At 37.9% G+C, this 21,710-nt stretch overlaps 1 protein-coding gene across 1 annotated transcript; it reads right to left on the bottom strand.

The window, feature by feature from the left end:
• Window positions 1–787: 787 nt before the first annotated feature.
• Window positions 788–7,699, bottom strand: LOC141513782 (keratin, type I cuticular Ha3-I-like). The gene is made up of 7 exons (XM_074223949.1): window positions 7,352–7,699; window positions 6,001–6,083; window positions 4,826–4,982; window positions 3,453–3,614; window positions 3,242–3,367; window positions 2,138–2,358; window positions 788–1,296 (listed from the first exon to the last, which is right to left on the bottom strand). The coding sequence occupies exons 1-7, from the start codon at window positions 7,697–7,699 to the stop codon at window positions 1,158–1,160; spliced, it is 1,236 nt and encodes a 411-aa protein (XP_074080050.1). The 3' UTR covers window positions 788–1,157.
• Window positions 7,700–21,710: the final 14,011 nt, after the last annotated feature.

The following is a 21,710-nucleotide window of genomic DNA, read 5'->3' as shown; positions in this document are numbered from 1 at the left end:
TTCTGGGGTTTCTGAACCTGAAGAAATTTCCTCCCGATTTCTTCCCTCAGTTGAAACCACAGATATGATGAAGGGAAGTCATAGAAAGATGGAAAAAGATACCTGGGAACTATAATGGGTCCTCATGCTGCCTCTTCCAAAAGTGGGGGAAAAAAGGCAAGTGGCAAAACTAAAATTTGAGCAATGGTCCTCAGATTCCAAATCCAATATTTGTTCAAATTTTTGCCATAACCATCAGGGAACAGGCACCTTTATCATTTGATACTTGGGATGTCATTTGCATTTTAATTGCTATTTTCTAACAATTCATATTTTCTGAGAATTAGTTCTGAACATATGTCTTAACATTTGCTTTTCCTTTCTTACTCTTCACACTCAAATCAACTCCATAGACAAGGTTGACAGGAATATTTTTATGTGGTGGAAAGTGGTGATTCATATGAAGAGCACCTAGTCAACTTTCATTCAGTCTAACTAGGTCAAAATAAATAGAAGGGGCAGCTATGTGGTGTAATGGATAGAGCACCAGCCCTGGAGTCAGGAGGACCTGAGTTCAAATGTGACCTCAAACACTTAATAATTACCTAGGGCAAGTCACTTAACCTCACTGCCTTGCAAAAACCAAAGAAATAAATAGGAAAGACAGTTATATGCTAGAATAGTTGAGAGTTTATTAGGATAACAAAGGACTTTCACTAAATCTCCAGAGAATGAAAAAGTTTTGAGAAATGACAATTCTTTGGATGGTATGACCATCTCATCTCTACATAAGGTGTTTTGTAAAATAAATTAATATATAAAATATCATAAACATGCAACATCATGATAATTATTTCATTTTGTTTTATTCATTGTTTTGCTCAGAAAGGCATCTAAAATCACAAGTAAATGGGCCCTGCCTGATTCAAGAGTCACCCCAAAAGCAAATGGCTTTGCTTAAGGAGGCAGGTGAAAGCAGCAGATGAGTTAGAGATAGTTACAGAGATCAAATCTATATTTTTCTGAAAATTTACTTTTTGGCTGGTAGGTTTTCACACTGGTGCCAGAAAGGCCCAGGAAAAAGTGACTTCTATTATTGGAGTCTTCAGATGCAACAGGGCTGGAGCAGAATCAGATTGTACTTGGTCCTTTCCTCCTTTCTCTTCATGCTGTGGTCCTTAGCGCACAAATGAGTTGCAGGGGCCACATCTTGAGCGAGGGGCACAGGGTCCACAAGGAGCACATGGATTGCTGATGGGGCAAGGGCCAACTGGCTTGCCACAGGCATTGGTTGTGGCACAAGGATTGCAGGGAAGTCTGGGGAGACAAAATTATTGTTGTTAGTTGAATGAAGGGTAACTTTTGGTTAGACGACTTGGAAAGATGACTAGCAACCTAGTAAGAGAAAAGTCATGTGTGGGCAAATGCTGAATATACTAGCACAAAGTCTGATGCATATCAGGTGCTTTTAAAAATGTTTTATTGAATTTTTATTGGATCATATTATGACTTTCATTACAAAGATGAATCCTTGAATAGTTTGGTGGATCTGTGAGGTTATATGCACTTCTTTTGAAGAAATGGATCACAACCCCTCCATGCCTTCTCATCTCTTTCAAATCTTATCACAGTTCTCCCCTAAATCTTCCAAGAAAGAACCTACCCTTGTGCTTACTTCAGATCTTTAAGTCATTTAATGTTTATGCATGCAAGTATAACCCTTGGTCAATGCATCCATTATCACTCCCTCTCCCCATCTTTGCCAAGAGACATTGATTTCACAGCTATATTGGAGGGCTCTATGGATCATATATTTCCCATTTAAAACCTGCACCCTGCTATTTGAGTGTAAATTATATTCAGTAATAAATCATACTCAGGTCCACCATGTCCAAATGTTCAAATATATAGGGTTGGAAATTCATCCAGTCCAACCTCATTTTACTGATGCATTGGAGCAATAAGTAGCCTTCCCAAGGTCACAGAGGTAGCAAGGAACACAGGTAGTTTTTGAACCCATCTCCTTTCCAGAACTACTGTTCCATGCCATTTCCCCACTCTCTTCATTGCTCTTAACATTTGAAATATTAGTTGATACACACTCCACCCCACCCCCAAAAAATCACAATGTCAGGGAAGAAATCAATACAGGACTTACTTGCAATCCTCACTTTCCAGTAGACCCTGGTAAGTGGCGATCTCACACTCAAGCCGGGCTCTAACATCTAGAAGCACCTGGTACTCTTGGTTCTGCCTCTCTAGGTCACCACGGATCTCAGCCAACTGGTCTTCAACATTGGTGATCATACACTGTACCTGAGACAGCTGAGAGCTGTAACGGGCTTCCGTCTCTGTCAGGGTATTTTCCAGAGAATCTCTCTGTGATAGAGAAGAAAAATGTCAGAAATTGATCTTCATGATAGTATTGGCTTCCCCAAATTTTGAGATGTTTCTGGAAGAGGGGGTCAGAGGCTATCTGAAATCTGCTCACATTTGAACAATAATTGTCTATACCACACCAGACAAATAGCCCACACATTTGTTGAAAGACCTTCAGTAATGGGGAACCCAGTTACCCTTCCACCCCCCCTCCCCAGTCCATTTCACTTTGAGAAAGTTCTAATTTTTAGGTTTTAGGTTTTTGGTTTTTTTGTTATCAAATCTGACTCTTCAAAAATTCTACCCACTGCTCCCAACACTGGCCCCAAAGAAAAAGCAGGTCTGATCCTTCTACCCTACAGTCATGTTTCAAATACCTAGAGAGAGCAATCATATCCTTTTTAGATCTTCTCCAGACTAAACCGCCTAACTCTTTTATTCAAGTCTCATCTGACATAATTGTAATACCTTTCACCCTCTGCTTTTATTTTGGTGCTCCCCTTCTTACTTGGGTCCTTTTTAATGTGTTCCATAGACTAGACATTTATTCCAGATTGGATCTTACTAAGCTAGAATACAGAGAACTTCTTGCTTCCCCAGGCTGGGACACCCTACTCAATATAATGTAGCCCAACATTACATAGGCCTTCTTGGCTGCTATATCACTCTGTTGACTCACATTCCTACAATTCACTAAAATCCCCAGATCATTCCCAGAAAAACTGCTACATAACCATTCCTCCTGCATCTTGTGAATTTGGACCTTAAACAGTAATACTTTACATTTATCTTTGCTAAATCTTACTCAAATTTGCTGAATGCTCTGACTTGTTAAAGACCTTTGTGGATACCTATTCTATCTTACAATGTTCAAGTTACCCACCAGATTATGCTGGGCCTGTAGTTCAATCTCCAGAGCATTGACAGTGCGTCTCAGCTCAATGATCTCAGCCTGGCAGTTCTGCAGCTGTTCAGAGCTGGACACCACCTGCTTGTTCAGTTCCTCCATCTGAAATATCACAAGAGGAGAGAATGTTATGCTCAAAGTCCCAGGAAATTTCTGATTGTGTAATGTCCTGTAACTGGATCCTCACCTGAGTGGTGAACCATTCCTCAACATCTCTGCGGTTGTTCTCTACCACAGTCTCATATTGACACCGAGTCTCATTCAGTATCCTGTTCAGGTCCACTGTTGGGGCAGCATCCACCTCCACATTGAGACGTTCTCCAATCTGGCAACGCAAGGTATTGACTTCCTGGGGAAGAAAAGAGTCAAAGTGAATTCAAGGAAGCTTAATAATTTCTTCCTTGAAAGATCTACAAATCTTTCTAAGGGTTATAGAGGGTTATAATCAAATTAAAATAGATTTCCATCAACAAGAGAAAAGCACTGATCATTTTATTTTAGAAATAAGAGTTCCACTGGCAGAGTTCTCTTCTTTATAACTCCACTGACCTAATATTTCTATTTGAGAAGCCCACAGACAAGTATAAAATATCTTGCAGTGGAATCCAGTATTTGATTCCCATGCAATCCTATGCACTCCATGGGGAAAAGGAGATTAGCACTGTCAGAGAAGCAGAAAGGGAGGGAGGAAAGAAGGAAGGGGGAAAGGAGGAAAGGGGGAAGGAAGGGAAAAATTCTGCTGGCTTTGGAGAAGGGAGGAAGGAGAGGAAGGAGACAGAGAAAAGGAAACAGGGAAAGGAAGAAAGGGAGGGAGAGGACAAAGGAGGAAAAGATGAAGGGGGAAAGGAGAAGAGGGGAAAGGAGAAAAAGGAGAAAATAGTTAAGGTGTTCTTCCCTGAACAGAACTGAGCTTTCTAATAGGTTATTTGGTTGTCATAGTGGAGGTAGAAGTTCCATCAAGGAAAATTTCTGGTCATTTCATTCTTAATCTCTTCCATACACTCCCACTGACTGCCACAGACTCAAAGTGCTTACTCTGAAGTTAAACTAACCAAACCACAAATTTGTCAGAATTTAGCATACTATGATGTGCTGCCTATTTTGAAGGAGACTTGCATTCTGGTTTCTGAATCCAAATATGTCACTAAATTGCTATAGGATCTTGGAACACATTTGTGCTTTAAACTTCAGTATCCCCTTCTGTGATAAAGGAGATCCCAAAGGCCCCTTCCAGCTTTCCATCCTATTCTTTCTGAAGGTAAGCATGCAGAAAAGGAAACCATAGAAAGTTGCCCTGCTGCTGACCTTATTTCATGAACATATGCATCAGTTTTTCTTTGCTCAGGTGTCTGGCCTCAAGCAAAAAATTCAAATTCCATATCATGCATTCAATTTATACATTACTCATTCTCTCATTTTATGTAACAGGATTTGGGTTGCTAAAATAGCTTCCCTAGATCCTTGGGGCATAACAAATGGCCTCTCTGCCTCCTACCCCTCTTATTACCCTACAGCAGGTTCCAGCATGTTTGGGTCCCACAGGTGTGCAGTATGCCTCACCTGCTCATGGTTTTGCTTGAGACAGAGCAGTTCCTCCTTCAGGGACTCCACTTTGGCCTCCAGGTCAGACTTGCACAGGGTCAGATTATCCAGAATCCTGCGCAGGCTGTTGATGTCAGCCTCCACCAACTGGCGCAGGGATAGTTCCGTCTCATACCTGTGACCCCCCCCCAAAAGATGATGATCACTGAGAGGTGGGAATGAGTCCTGAATTGGATTCTGGAGTTTGTCTACTTTAGTTTTCCTTCTATTATTTATAATTAAAATCTCAGAATTATAGCATACATTTCTTTAATCACCTTTTCATAAGGTGTCCCAAAAGGCTCAGTTTAGTTAGCTTAAAATTGCTCTGAGGCTTTTGGGACACCTTATATTAATATCTTGCTGTCCCCCTACCCTGAGTTCTCCTGCCCTAAAAGCTTAGACTTCAGACAGTACATTATTTAAAGTTCATACAAATCACCAAAAACTGATGAGCTTAATATTTGGAAAAGGAAAAGGAAACTCCATAATCAGCACCTTCAGCATGTCTGAGGTTTTTTCTGAATGAAGCAAGGGAAGGAACATGATGGAGTAGATTTGGAAACAGAAGAGCTTAATGACCTGATGACTTTTTACTGTGTAATATTCATCAAGTCTACTCCATCATGTTCCTCAATTATATATCAGCATATATAGAAGAAGAGAGTTGGACTAGAGTTCTCCCAAAAATCCTTGTAGCAGTGAAGATCAATTATTCCAATATCTATCACTGGTAAAAATACAAGGAAGGAGCCTTGTGTGTCATTAATGACAGGCAAGGGAGGCAGCCCTTGGGAGGCAGACCAGGGAACTTAATGGGAAAAGAGAGGCAGTTGTGCTATAATGGAAAGACTATTTCCAAATCCAGATGATAAGGAGGTCTGAGTTATAATCAAGGCTCCACTGCTTAATCTTGAACAAGTCTCTATGCATCAGTTTCTTTATCTGTCAAAGGAAAAGGAACCTACTAACATGACCTAAAGTCACTTCAATTCTAGATCTAGGATTTCTACAATGCTACCTGAGTGAAATTTGGTCTAGTAACTTTACCTTTTATGGTCTCCATTTCTTTAATTATAAAATGAGTTTGGACCAGTTTTCCTGAAGTCTCTCCTAGCTCTGATTCCCTATAAGTTTCATTCATGCCAACTCACTTGGTCCTGAAGTCATCCGCAGCCAACTTGGCATTGTCAATCTGTACCACCAACCTGGAGTTCTCAGACTTGGTGCACAAGATCTGGAATATTCCAAAAGGGCACACAGGAAAGAAACAAGGTGTCAGAGCAGTCAGCCATCTATGAGCTTTAAGTAACTAGACCTCTCAACTACTGGATCTGAGCAATAGAAAAGGGGCTATTTAGTTTACCAAATTATTCTTTTCTGCATTGCAAAAGATCATTCATTGCCAATACAATATAGTGGATGTACTAGAAACTCAGAAAATCATTTATGAAATATATTATCAGGTAAATAACCCCTCCCAATATACTGTTCCTTTGAAAATAATCATAGCTCTCTCCCCTCTGTATGGCTTTTAGTAACATCTCCCTACCCTTTCCCAATCTCCACACACACACACACACACACACACAAAAATACATACTTTCTCATAGACCCACAAGAAACCACTTCTGAGCAGAAGCTATGTATTTTACATTTCTTTGCAACACTAGTGTTTTTCACAAAAGAAACATTTTATAATTATTTATTTGTTGATTGATTAGGGAAGCACTGATAAAGAGGACTGATCCCTTAGCAAAAAAATAAAATTGATTATGCTTCCTGTCAAATCAGATCTTCTCTAAAGAGTTTTTGAACAGTGAAGTAAAAGCTTCATGGGTCTGACTTCAAAGAAGAAGATTCATTAAAGTACTCACACCAGTCATCGTTAATTTGGCTTGGTGAGTTAGGCGACAGTATTGCTTCGCCATCTATTCCTAGTGTCCTGATTTCCTGATATTAACTTGACTCTGCCTCTAACTTTTTTTACAGATGGCAGAAGTCAAAGACCATTTTTCTCTTTCGTTATATGGTCAAAAAAAGAGTGTAGTAAAACTTAATAAATGTTGAAGAGTTGACTGAAGTCTAAAGCAGAAAGATTAATGACATCCAGTCAGGAAAATTAAACTCGGTTTCTTTCTTCAACACCATTTCTCATCTATAACTGAGAAATTCCCCTGACTTTGGTGAATGGAGTGCTAATGCTCAGAAGCAATTCATAATTACAGCTCTCTTATGCAAAATGTTATTAAGTTCTCTTTATGATTAGCATTATGCAAATAAATATTCATACTTAACAGTTCATCAAAAGACAAGGATGATCTGGACCAAAGGTTAGTCTTTCTGTAATAATGTAAATTTCAAAAACAAATTTCAAAAGTTTTGAATTTGAGTGGAATTGTCTTGGGTAGTTTCACAATACAAGTGGTTTCCCATATTTCTTAATCCTTTTATCTCTATCAAGTCTCCAAATGACTTTGTGGTACCCAGTCACCCATCTACTACCTTCTGTTGGAGTTCCTCAATGATCCTGAAGTAAGACTGGTAGTCAGGGCACACGTAGGGGACCTGCTCTTGACACCATTCTTGGATCCTACTCTCCAGCTCCGCATTCTCCCTCTCCAACTGTCGCACCTTCTCCAGGTAGTTGGCCAAGCGGTCATTCAGGAACTGCATGGTCTCCTTCTCATTGCCATTAAAGGAGCCTTCACAGAACCAGCCACAAGTACCCACATTGGCAGGAATGTTGCAAGCCCCAGGGAGGGTGCAACCATGGCAACTGGGAGGCAGACAGGGTCTGGAAGCACAGCTGGTGCGGCAGCTGATACTGGGAAGACAGCAGTTGTATGGCATGATGGCAAGCAGGGTGGTTGGCTATTCAGTTGGGTGCAGAAGACTGATCTCCAGAGCCAAGGAGGTTATGGAGCCTCTGTCCACCAAGGAGCCTTTATAGTCCTCAGTAGAGGGTGTGGACAGAGTACCACACCTTTATTTTTACCTCTTTACCCCACAAATTTTCAAATGCCCTTCCCCTCAGCTTGTTATTTACATCCCTCAGAAAAGTCCCTCACCTCATAAAATACTTTACTTGGGCTTCCTGCTAAGTCAGGACTCCTTTTCAGAGCTTTTTGTCAGTGAAGTAAGAGCTTCATGTGTGTAGCTTCAAAGAGATAGAATCATTAAAATCCTCATGCCAGCCATCATTAATTTGGCTTGGTGGGTAAGGTGACAATATCACTTTGCCACCTAGTTCTGGTGTCTTGACTCTTGGGTATTAGCTTGACTCTTCCTCTGATTCCTTTTACAAGTGACAAAAGTCATAGACCTTTTTATTTTTCCCTTATCTCCTATTCCAAAATGAGCAGCTTCAATAAATCTATCAATAGTCAACCAATATTTTTGAGTACTTAAAATATATAACAAATTGTAGCAAGCACTAGACAGAAGATAAAAGGAAGTATAAATGCTATTTCTGCTCTCTGGGAGCTCTTAATTCAGTGGAGACATAGACTTAAGTCTTGAAAAGATAACTCAGAATATGATTCAATTGACCATTTATTAAGCATCTATTGTGTACCAATGGAGAGGGAAATGGCAAAACACTTCATTATTTTTGCCAAGAAAATCCCATGAACAGTATTTGTATTCTACAGACTACAGGGTCACAAAGAGTTGGATGTGACTGAATGACCAAACAAAGACAATTGAGTATCAGATGGCAAAGTAATGAAATGTAATAAAGAATCAGCCTTGGAACCAGAAAGACTTAAATTTGAGTTCTATCTCTTATACTAATGATTGTATAACTCCAAATAAGTGACTTATCTTGCATTGGTAGAAGGAGTCTCCTGATTAGGGAGTTAACCTGTCCCAATGAAAGCAAAAGTCTAGTTACTATCCCTACATGAAAGGTACTTGGGCCCTGAGATACCAAAGTAAAAAATGAATCAGGTTTTGTATCCCTCCAAAATTCAGGAGCGGTAGCAATATTGACAGCCTATTCTATTTCTTTAATAGCTATGGTTTTCAAAGGACTTTGTTCATTAGGTAGCATAAGTGTTAACACTAGATACTATATGTTACTAGACAATTTGTGTGGAGAAGGGAGAGCTCACAATGAGCTGGCATGATCATGGAGATATGAGATTTGACTTGGTCCTTAAATGATGGAGAGAATGAGAGAGCAGAATTCTCTGGTCTTTAGCTCTGATATGTTTCCATGGAATTGTTTTCCATAGACAGAAAGTAGACAGAAGGAGAATGTTCCATGGGATACTAGCTCTAGAGTTGGGAGAGACATCACAGACCATCTAGCCCAATTTCCTCATTTTCCAGAATAGAAAAATGAAGCCAGAAAAATTAAGAGATTTTCCTCAAGTCAATTGGTAGAAGTGAGATTTGAATTGCAGAACTAGTTCTTTTCACAGAAAAAAAATTGTTTCAACACAATGTGGAAGAAGAAAACCCAAGTCACCAGTTAGGAGACAATAAACAAAACTTATTTAGAATTGGAGGGCTTATATAGGAGATCAATATTAAGAGAAGCTAAGTGGCACAATGCATAAAGTGTTGCACCTAGAGTTAGGAGGACTTGAGTTCAAATATGATCTCAGACTCTAACTGTGGAAACAGTTTTGTTTTGACCCTGTTTGCCTCAGTTTCCTCATCTATAAAATGAGCTAGAGAAGGAAATGGCAAATCACTCCAGTATGGAACCCCAAATGGGGTCATAAAGTCAGACACAACTGAAAAATGACTAAACTACTATGACTAAACATAGGAAGGTAATGGGAGACCAAGTTGGCAAGATATACTGAGCCAAATTATAAAGGATCTTGAATGTAAGGCTTAAGCATTGATATTTAACTATGGAACCATTGGTAGCCATTATATGTTCTTAAAGAAGTAATATGAACAGTGACAAATTTTTGAAAGGAAAATCTGGCTATGTTGTTCAGATAGGGATGGAGAAGGCAGACTAGAAGAGCCATGAATACCAATTAGGAGAGCTTTATAAATGCATATTAATGAGGAGATAAGAGCTTGGATTAAAAAAGAATGAATAGATTCCAACTATTTTGAAGAATCATTAAAATTCAGTCCTCAGTTGGATTTTGAGGTGGTAGGGAGGGGACAATCAGGCAAACTCTGTTTGAGCTTGCTATTCATATCACGTGAAATCCTCCTCATGGAGGCCACATTCCAGGAAAACTGTCTTAGTTGTTATTTCCCATCCCTAACATTCCAATGAAAGCACAGGTCTTGTCCCTATCCCTACATGAAAGGTACTGTTTTAGGCCCTGAGATACCAAAGCAAAAAATGAATCAGGTTTTGTATCTCTCCAAAATTCAAGAGCAGTAGCAATATTGACAACCTATTATATTTCTTTAACTTTGAATCTCCATCTTCCTTAAAAGTTCAACTCAAGTGCCCTGATTAGACACACAGAGACTTGTCAGTTATTAGTGCTAGTTTGGTCCCTGTTTTCCCCTCTATTGCCTCCACTAATTATTTTATATTTACTTCATACATATTTTATATTCATTTACTTTAATAAATATTATAGCTTTCTCCCTTCCCCTCCCCCCAAAACATCTTAAGTTTGGGGATCATTTAGTTTTTTCTTTGTATTTATAATAACATTGCATACATGTCTATTAATTTGAATAGTTAATAATTAACTTGAATAAGTGAAGTAATATATTTGAAAAACTGAGACAGTGACATAAACTAAATACAAACAATAGTCTTATTAGGAGGGTAAAGGATGAGTTAAATTTCACACAATTTGAGTTTAAAGTGATACTGTAACATATAATGAAAAGATATATTGCTAGTAATTGGAGAAGTAAGATTTAGAGTTTAAAAAGAAACAGGGCTCAAACATCAATTTAAAAGATGAAACAGCAAAAGTAGTTGAAAATTCCAAGGGAAAGAAGATGGGTAATGACAAGTAAATGAGATTCAATCCTTGAGAAACAATCACACCAAAGGGAATAAAGAAGAAAAGTCAGAGAAGTAGATGAGGAGCAGGAAAAGGAAAAAGAGCTCAATGAAGTATTATGGGAAAGAAGGAAAAAAGAGAATTTGAGAATGGAGTATTGGGTAGTCATCAATGTCAAATTCTTCAGGAAAGACAAGATGAGTAATAATGGAGAAAAGGTTTTTGAATTTGGTCACGGGAAGGAAAATGGAAAGGAGGCAGTGACCTTTGAAAACTGAACAGGGGGCAGCTAGGTGGTGCAGTAGATAGAGCACCAGCCTTAGAGTCAGGAGGACCTGAGTTCAAATTCAGCCTCAGACACTTAATAATTGTCTAAATGTGTGTGTGTGTGTGGGGGGGGAGAGAGAGAGAGAGAGAGAGAGAGAGATTGAAATTTTATAAATTTAGTACTTTCAAACAGGTGAAGGGAGCTTATTATTAAAAGTATAGTCAAACTTTCTGTAAATACTATTTAAAATACTAACACCACCCCAATCCACTCATTTTATAAATATAGATGCTCATAAAAAGCAACATGGTGTTATTAATTTCCTTTGGGTATGACAAAGACAAACCCAGAATGAAAATCATTCGGAACCTGGAATAAAGGAGATAGAAACTTTGTTGTTGTTCAGTCATTTTTCAGTCATGTCTGTCTCTTCATGGCACCATTTGGGGTTTTCTTAGCTCAGATACTGAAATGGTTTGCCATTTCCTTCTCTAACTCCTTATACAGATGAGTTTAGACAAACAAGGTTAAATGATTTACCCAGGGTCACACAGCAGTAAGTATGAGTCTGAGACCAGATTTGAACTCAGGAAGATGAGTCTTCCTGCTTCACCACTTATTTATTCATTAATCTACAAGCAATTTTTAAGTACCTAACATTTTAGACACTATAGAAATAGAAGTGCAAAAGTGAGATAGTCCCTGATCTCAAGGAACTTATATTCTACTGGTGAGATACAAAATGTTTCCTCAAAGAAATGATTAGAAAATCAAGTCTCTTGCCTGAAGAAAATATCCTTGGCAACTGAAGAGCATTTTACTGCCCATTCTAATGGAGGTGAAACTGAGTTAGAAAAAGTGAGAACCAAAAATCATTCCTAACTATACTTGGGTAACTGATATCAATCTCTGTTTCAACCAAGTCTTACAAAAAAACTTTAATAGTACTGCAAAATGGATAAATCTGAACATGGCCTCCTTCTTTGACTGCCACATCAGTTAATGCTAGGATTGTTCAGTTATTTCATTCTATTCATGATCCTATTTGGGTTTTCTTGGCAAAGATACTAAAGTTATTTGCCATTTCTTTCTCCAGAATATTGAGGAAACTATTGCAAAAAAGGGTTAAATGACTTGCCCAATATCACCTAGCTAGTAAGGATCTAAGTTGCATTTGAACTCAGGAAAATGAGTCTTTTTTTAAGCTTTTTAATTTATTTATTTTTGAATTTTACAATTTTTCCCCTAATCTTTCTTCCCTCCCTCCACCCCCAACAGAAGGCAGTCTGCTAGTCTTTACACTGTTTCCATGCTATAGCTTCATCTAAGTTGAATGTGTTGAAAAATCATAACCTTAAGGGAAAAAAAACAAAATATAAGAGAGAGAAAAATTACATAAGATAATCTTTTTAAATAAAGGTAATAGTCTTTGGTCTTTGTTCAGACTCCACAATTCTTTCTCTAGATACAGATGATCATCAACCCCATATTGTTGTTATGGTGTGCAATGTTCTTCTGATTCTGCTCATCTCACTCAGCATCAGTTCATGCAAATCCTTCCAGGCTTCCCTGAATTCCCATCCCTCCTGGTTTCTAAAAGAACAATAGTATTCCATAACATACATATATCACAATTTGTTCAGCCACTCCCCAATTGATGGACATTCACTGAATTTCCAATTCTTTGCCACCACAAACAGAACTGCTATGAATGTTTTTGTACAAGTGATTTTTTTTACCCTTTTTCATGATCTCCTCAGGGTATAGACCCAGTAGTGGTATTGCTGGATCAAAGGGTATGCACATTTTTATTGCCCTTTGGGTGAAATTCCAAATTGCCCTCTAGAAAGATTGGATGAGTTCACAGCTCCACCAACAAGGTATTAGTGTCCCATATTTCTCATATCCCTTCCAACACTGATCATTGTCCTTTCTGATCATATTGCCCAGTCTGAGAGGTGTGAGGTGGTATCTCAGAGATGCTTTAATTTGCAAAATGAGTCTTGTTAATTCCAGATCCTAAACTCCATCCTCTTTGACAGTTAGCTATCCTAGACTGCAATAAAATAGTCATTTTCAGAACAAGGGAAGCAGTATATGATTAGATGTGGCTGGCCATATATGAGATATATTGTGTTGAGTTCTGGATACCACATTTTCGAAAGGATATTAACAAATTGGAGCACATTCCAATGAAGACAAGAGAGGTGAGATACCTGGAGGATATGGATAGATGGATGGATGGATGGATGGATGGATGGATGGATGGATGGATGCAGATGGATGAAAGAATGGCTAGACAGTTGGAGAGAAAGACGGACAGATAAATGGATATATAGAGAAAGAGATGATTAAATAAATGGGCAAACAAATAAATGGATGAATAAAGTAAATAAATAGATGAATAAATGCACAAAATGGTTCAAGATAGAATTTTTTGCCCAGAGAAGAGAAAACTTGTGAGACATGTATAGAAGAGGGATTATATCTGTTCTGTTTAGATCCAGAGAATCAATCTAGAGTCAGGGGTTAGTAGTTACAAAGACATATTTCAGCTTGATTTAACAAAATAAGTTTCTGAACAACTAGAACTATCCAAATGTGAAAGGGTCTGGCTCACTGGCAGAGGTGGCAGGCAGAGACTGGACAACCATTTGTCCAAGTTTCTAGGCTCCTGGATTAGATGACCTCAAAGCTGCCTTCCTACTCTGAAAATCTATACTTCTTCCCCTGCCCTTTACATTACTGCTATAGGTACCAGTGGCTGGAATAATGATCAGAAAGGAGAATTGAAGAAGTTAAGTAATGTCTCAATTCACCTTGGCAGTATAGTACCTACACAAGGCCCACTGGTTGCATATGGCCTACAATATTTTCAGGTATAGCCCAAAACAAAATATAATTGAGAAATAGTTAACAAACAAAAATGCAATAAAACATAGATAATACGTGGCTTTCTAAAAATCAAAAATTTTTGCTTTCAAAAATCCTTTCATTTAGGGGGCCACAGCTTAGTGACCCCAGTTCTTGTGTCAATTTAACATCACTGGCATAGCAAATGTGGAAGGTCTAGGTTCAAATCCTGCCTCAGACACCTAGTAGCTATGTGACCTCTAAGTAAGTTGCAGCTTCTCTGGGCCTCAATTTTCTCATCTGTAAAATGAAAGGATTGAACTAGGTCCCCTAAGGTTATTTTCCAGTCCTAAATCTGAATTATATTGCAAAGGTCAAGTCAAAAAAGTGGAAGAATGAACTTGTAACCCATTATTGGAATCTATGCTTTGGGAAATTATTTAACCTGCTTAAGGGATTTATTCCCTTTGTTTTCTTCCCAATTTTCTGATATCTTCTATAGCTGATACACTTCAACTGATCAGTCCAAGAAGGCTAATCCTTCTCATTGACTCACACCATATTGGGCAGAAAAAAAAAACATTAAAGGAAGATTTCAAAAGAAGTCAAGCAAAGGCCATTACTGCAATGTGCTAATTAAATATCACTAGAGATCTAAGACACCTGTCATTACAGAAACAAAGGCTAATGCCTGATGGGTGTTCATACCCTATGCACTCCCTGAGCTTTCTTTAACCTTTGTGGGAACCCTAGAAGGAGCACCAAGAAAATCAAGAACCCAACTAGGTTCAGATTATGCAAGGGTAGAGAATGTCCAGAGGGCAGGCATCTCCAAAATCACTTGATCTGGAACTGCTATGGTAACTGTAGGCAGGACTCTAAATTCAATAAATCTAGGAGCTTTTTAGGGGTAAAATTAAATATTTGACCAAATATAGAAGACTAATTTTTAAGTTGATCATTTTGTATAACCCACAAATGAAAATTTAAATGTTCAATAAATATAAATATTCAAATGTTATAAATAGCCCTTGGCAGAAAAAAGATTCCCCACCCATAAGATAATGTATTATTAATCAAAAGATATATTTCTATATTGAGTTGCTTATGAGAGAGTCAAAAAGTGTCTATAAAAGTTTAGGAGCAAATGTCTCAATTGGCCCAATCTAATAAGCATTTATTAAACAAGTACTTGTGGGAGGAACTATGATAGGCACTGAAGATAGAAAATTAAAAATAAAAATTTCCCAGCTCTCAAGGAGCTCACATTCTACTAAGGGCAGAGGAGGGGGAATATGATGTATTGACATGATTATTTGATGAGGAATCAGAATGAGGTGGTATTGTAATATTAAATTCCATCTGAAGAGGCATTACAGTGTACAGTGAAGGAACTGGATTAAATTATCTTCTAATTTCTAGAAGTGTGACACGATCATCTCAGTTGAAAGTGTAGGGCATAAGATGTCTCATTTGAAATCTCTCTGCAATAACCATTTTATAAAGAATCGTGGAATGCCAGAACTGAAAGGGAATTTAGAGAGGACTGTTCAAATTCCTAATTTTACTGATGAGAAAAACCAAGGCATAGAAAAATGAAGAAAGACTGGTGACAAGAGTTAAGTTCAGAAGCAGAGGAGATGGTCCCCAAGAAATAATGATTCATGCATGATAACTGGTAAATTTAAAAATAAGCCAGGTAAATAATGTCAGCAACAATCAGCAAGCAGATATAATGCCCCATGTGTGTGACAGACTCTGCTGATACTGAGATTACAAAGAGAAAAAAATTATTTCAGTTCTTAAGGATACCATTTACTATAGTCCAGGGGTGTGCTGGAGCCAACTCAAATCAGCCCACCAGAACCGATCTTAAATTACCTCAAAATATTGGCAAGATATAAACCAGGGCTTGATTTAATGTTTTGCTGATTTTCCAGTCTTAAAAAAGTGATAGAGGAAAAAATAATAATGCAGATTAAACTTAAAAGTGTGGTATACAGTTTGAGAGCTGGTTGTTAAACATTTACCAGATCATTACTGAAAGAGGAATATATACATATTTTAATAGTATTTTATTTTTCTCCAATTACATGTTAAAACAATTTTTAAAATTGTTTTTTTGAGTTCCAAATTATACTTCTCTCTCCCTCCCTGCTCTTCACCTTCCCTGAGATGGTAAGTATGTTTGTCATTTTTTTCCATGGATTGAATGTATGGCTAAATAAATTATGGTATATGAATACTATGGAATATTATTATTCTATAAGAAACCATAAATGGGCAGACTCTAGAGAAGCATAGAATGAGTTACAGGATCTGATACTGAGTGAAGGCAGAACTAAAAGAACAATGTTCACATTAACAACGTTGTGAGATGATCAACCTTAGTGGAAGCAGCTCCTCTCAGCAGTTCAGAGAGTTAGGACAATCTTATTAGAACAGCTGTGGACAATATTATACCCATCCAGAAGAAGAAGAACAAAAAAAAACAAAATAAACAAAACAACCTTCAGAATCTGATGAACACTTTATAAAAATTATTTATGTCTCTCTCTTTCCCTTAATCCTAATTCCTCCTATTGAAAATGATTTATCTGTAAGCATATTTATCAAAAATATGTACATGCAATGTTAACCTGACTGTTTGCCGCTGAAGGGAAGGGGTTGGGGGGAGGGACTTAAAACTTAAAACTTAAAAATATACTTATATGGACAAATATTGAAAAAACTTAACATGTATTTGGAAAAATAAAATATCAATTTAAAAAAGACTTGGACCAAAAAAGATCAAAGAAGGGAGGGAGAGAGGAATGAAGGATGGGAAGGAGGGAGGAATGAAAGAAGAAAGGAAGGCAAGAAAGAAAGGAGGAAGGGAAGGAGGAAGAGAGGAAGGAGAGAGGGAAGGATGAAGGAAGGGAGGGAGGGAGGGAGGGAAAAAGGGGGAAATATATTAGATGAAGATTGCTTCAGTCTATATTCAGACAATATCAGTTCTTCTTTCTCTGAGAGAGGATAACATTTTTAAAAATATTGCAACTGTGATTTCACTAATATAAGCAACTCCTAAGAAAAACACTTCCTCTATCCATGCAGTCTATCTCCTACTTAATACCTTATTTAGCTAAGTCCTCCTTAGTTTGAATAATGCATCCCTAAAGTGGTCACATTATTCAAATTCTCATTATATATTTACAATGAGCTGCAGTCAGTTTTCATATTTTACATAATTACAACTTTAAATAGTATGAATTTGAATATATGAGCCCACATTTTAACTCTAATCAAGACCTAGCTTGTAGTCTTAGAGTGTTGCTCAGAGTTCTGAGTTCAGTTGGATTGTCCACCATCACACAATGATTGTCAAAGGAAGGTTGTGAAACCAGGTCTCTCTAAGTGGGAGGTCAAGTCCTCATGCTCTACTCCACACTACTTCTTATATACAAAACACAAAACAAATGCAAAGGAATTGAGGGGAGGGAACTAGCTCCTGGAAGAGATCTTTGAAGAAAACTAAGGATACTAAGAGATGTAGGTGAGAAAGGGAATACATTCAATCCATGGAGTATTTTGAGACAAAAATTGAAGTATTTTGTGACAAAAATTGAAGTATTTTGTATGGGAAATGACAAGAAAACCAGTTTGGTTGAACATGAAATGTGTGAAGAAAAGGAATGTGAAATAAATCTAGAAAGAGAGTTTGGAGGTTCAAGTTGCTTATATGTCTAACAAAGAAGTTTGGTATTTTATCCTAGAGACAGTAGGGGACCAACAAGGCTTAGTGAGTAAGACAGTGATGAAGTCATGCCTATGCTTTATGAATATCACACACAAATCATTTCTTTGTATCACATATGTTAGAAGAAGATTGTTCTCAAGACTAACTCCCCACCCCACCCCAAATTGGATGGCACCTTCTCTCAAAATACATCTTATCTGGGGAAGCTAAGTGGCACAGTAGATAGAGCACCAGCCCTGAAGTAGTCAGTAGGACCTGAGTTCAAATTTGACCTCACATACCTCATAATTATCTAGCTGTGTGACCTTGGACAAGTCACTTAACCCCATTGCCCTGTAAAAAAGTTATCTCTTTTGCATCTTTTTTTAATATGCTTGGATAGATTATAATCCCCTTTAGGGCAGATTCTTTTTCACTTTTATGTTTGTATCCCTTGTATCTGGGTCAGTGCTTACTAATATGGAAAATACAATTAAATGATTGTTAATTGGTAGAATGATTGGTTGATTGATTGACTGACTGATTGATTAATCCAATCCCCCACCCAGGAATAATCATGTAACTCCCTTATTGTTACTGTTGTCTGCCCTTCATTCTGAAAGAAGACCAATGACATAAGAAGGATGATATTTTGACTTGCAAATGAATTGAATTTAAGCGAGACAGAACTATGCTAAGTCATTCTCCTCCAAAATCAGCAGAGTCCAGTGACAAGACATAAGTCAAGACAACTTGTGATGGTACCACTTAACTTACACAAAACTATAAAAAACCCAATCTCTGATGATCCTTTCTCACTTTTATCAGTGAGAAATTCTCTGAAAATATCCTAATAGAGCCTGGGGGATCACTACTGCTCCCCTGTGTCTGTTTCCCCACTAGTATATTATTCTCAAGAACATGAGATTCATGATGAAACTTGGAATTTTACTGCTCAAGGGTAATACAGGATGGGATACAAAGTGTGCAGGAGGGATAAGAGAAAAATATTGCTGATTGGGCAATGATTGATAGATGCACCAATGGACTCTATTGTAGTAAAGAAAGTGTAGGGAGATTAAATAATAGAAAATAATTATCAAGAGAAGACTCTCCCTGTAGACCAGTGATGTTGAGAATTAATCTTAAGCAAAACATCATGAAAATATCTCCAGTGTGTAACCTAGAAAATAAATAAAAAGAGGACCTAATTGTAAAGATTTTCTTTGCATATCCCTTGAAATATCAAAGTAACATTTTTGTACTTTTATATATTATACAAAATATATAGTTTGGATTTATTAAGAGAGTTGAAGAATTCTATGATCTTTCAGTCCTCCATCTTGACTAGAAGATAGACTGGAGGTTTTTAAATAATTGTTAAAAGTATTGTAAATAATATTCATGATTTGAGTAGGGTCCATGGGGTCCCTTCTAACTCTAACATCCAATAAGTATAGTTTTGGACCTGTTATTTTATTGGTATAGAGAACTTCCAGTTGAGGAAACTCCTAATTAAGTGAGCAAGCATCATTCATGCAACTCAAAATCTCAGAGAATTGTCTACAGCACTGTGATTTGTCCCAGGTCATTTAGCCAGGATTTGTGAGAGGTAGGACTAGAACCCAGGTCTTCCTTTGTCTGAAGTCAACTATCCATCCACTATTCCATGCATATCATCTAATGATATTGTGAAATCAGAACATTAAGGATGCGGAAAGGATTTGAGGGGTCAGTGGGCCATTGTAGAAGATGTTAGAGTTTAGATTTCCTTATCTAAGTCTTTCCATTAGCACCAAAATTTCAGTCCCATGTTGGAAAGAGATTCAAAGATGGAAAGTGGATGAGTGAAGAGATCAGGCTTAGAGGTACAATTCTCTTCTGTTGACTCAGTTTATAAACTCCTTTTTCCGCCTTTCTTCTCCTATCATCTCCCCTCTTGTTCACTTCAGTCCTGTTTTTCCCTGTCCTCTCATTTTCCCTTCCTCCATTTCTCTCTTCTCTTCTTATCTTCTCTCCTTTCCTCTCATCTCCTCTCCTTTCTTCTCATCTTCTTTCCTCTCCTTTCCTCTCATCTTCTTTCCTCTCCTTTCCTCTCATCTTCTTTCCTCTCCTTTCCTCTCATCTTCTTTCCTCTCCTTTCCTCTCTTCTTCTCTGTTCTATCCTGTCCTCTCATTTCTTCTCTCCTGTCTTCTCATTTACTCTCCTCACTTCTCCACTCCTCTTTTCTCCTCTCTTCTCATTTCCTCTCCTCTCCTCAATTCTGTATGAGTTATAGAAAAAAAGAAAAAAGGAATTATAAAAAAGTTTATAATTGCAAAATGGCAGTTATAATTCATGTCTTTCATTACAAATGACACCATTGAAACTCCTAAATTAGAATTACGATGAATAGCAAAGAGGAAACAGCTAATGGACCTTCATACTGAGATTCTGTGTCTGTTTAATAATAGAAGGGAAGACACATTCTTGTGGCTAATGAGATTATGTCATGCTACCAACCTCACATACTTAAGTATATAGGAGTTGGGACTCGAGTAGTTATGCTAATTTTATTTACAAGCATTTCAGAACCTGTACATTCATATGAGATTCCAAGTGAGAGAACCTAGAAAGGAATAAGCTTCCAAATTTCAAGTATCAGGTAGAAAAGCTCTTTGGGAAGAGAGATTTAGCATTAAAGTTGAGAAGTTATAAAATTATTTCAAGAACTTTGGAAATCCAGGTTGATTCAACAAAGTGATTTGAGGAGAGGAGAAGAAATGAGAAGAGAAGAGAAAAAAGGAGTGAAGAAGAGAGGAGAGTAAATAAGAGGAGGGGAGGGGAGGGGAGGAGAGGGGAGGGGAGGGGAGGAGAGGGGAGGGGAGGGGGAGCAAGGAGAGGGGAGAGGAGAGGAGGGGAGGGGAGGAGAGGACTGAAGAGAACGAGAGGGGAGACGTTAGGAAAAGAAAGGAGAAAAAAGGAGAGACGTCAAAAGAGAAAAAGGGGAGGGGAGTTAAGACTAGGTGGGGAGAAGGAAAGATGACAGTGGGGAGGAAAAACTTTGTTCAAGTATACAATGGATTATCAGGTAGAAGAGAAATTCAACTTGTTCTTCTAGGCCCAAGAGGCCAGAACTAGGGTGGATGGGGTGAAAGTTGCAAAGAGGCAAATTTGGACTTGTTCCAAAGAAGAACTTCCTTACACTCAGCTACTTAAAAGTGGAATGGACTGCCCTGGAAAGTAAGAGATTCCCCATTGTGCCTCCAAGGAAAAACTTCAAAATCATTTCTTAGGTTTAAGACAGAAGCAATTCTTGGTCAGTTTTAAGTTGATCTAGATCAAAAGTTCTTAACTGTTTTGTGTCAGGGGCCCCTTTGGAAGCCTAATGAAACCTTCAGAAGAATATTTTTAAAGGTATAAGATAAAATGCATAGGAGCAAAAATGAAACCAATTATACTGACATACAGTTATCAAATTCTTTTAACAAGGTTCATGGTTCACAGGTTATTAATCAAGATGGTGTCTGAGGGTACTCAACACTCTATAATTATATTCCCATCACACTTAGAACTCTTCTTTTGGAATGACTTTCAGAATCCCTTTATCCCTCATGTAAGAAATCTCCTTATTACCTTCTTATTATGTCTCAGATTAGGCCCCCAAATGAGATTTCTCCAACTTGGTCCCCACCTCATTCACTAGACTTAGCTGAACATGATTTCTGGTAATTCCAAAGACTGTGGCAGGTCCAAAGACTCTGAAAAGATTTCCCCAAAAAACATTTCCAGAACCTTTTGAATGTTGACATAAGCCTTGAAATAAGTGTCTAGCTTCCCATGCAGACTATTATGAATGGGTTTCACTCATTTGGGCAGCTGGGTGGTACAGTGGATAGAGTGCCCAATCAGATTCATCTGCCCAACTTCAAATTTGGTCTCAGACACTTACTATGTGACCCTGGGCAAGTCAACTAATCTTGTTTACTTCAGTTTCTTCACCTGTAAAATGAACCAGAGAGGGAAATGGCACTCCAGTTATCTCTGTCAATAAATTCTCAAATGGGGATGCAAAGAGTCAGATATGACTGAAAGCTAAG

The sequence above is a fragment of the Macrotis lagotis genome, chromosome 2 (genome assembly GCF_037893015.1).
Source record: "Macrotis lagotis isolate mMagLag1 chromosome 2, bilby.v1.9.chrom.fasta, whole genome shotgun sequence".
NCBI classification, from domain to species: Eukaryota; Metazoa; Chordata; class Mammalia; order Peramelemorphia; family Peramelidae; genus Macrotis; species Macrotis lagotis.
Note: the sequence above shows the minus strand (reverse complement) of the source record. Positions and strands in the feature narration are given on the sequence as shown.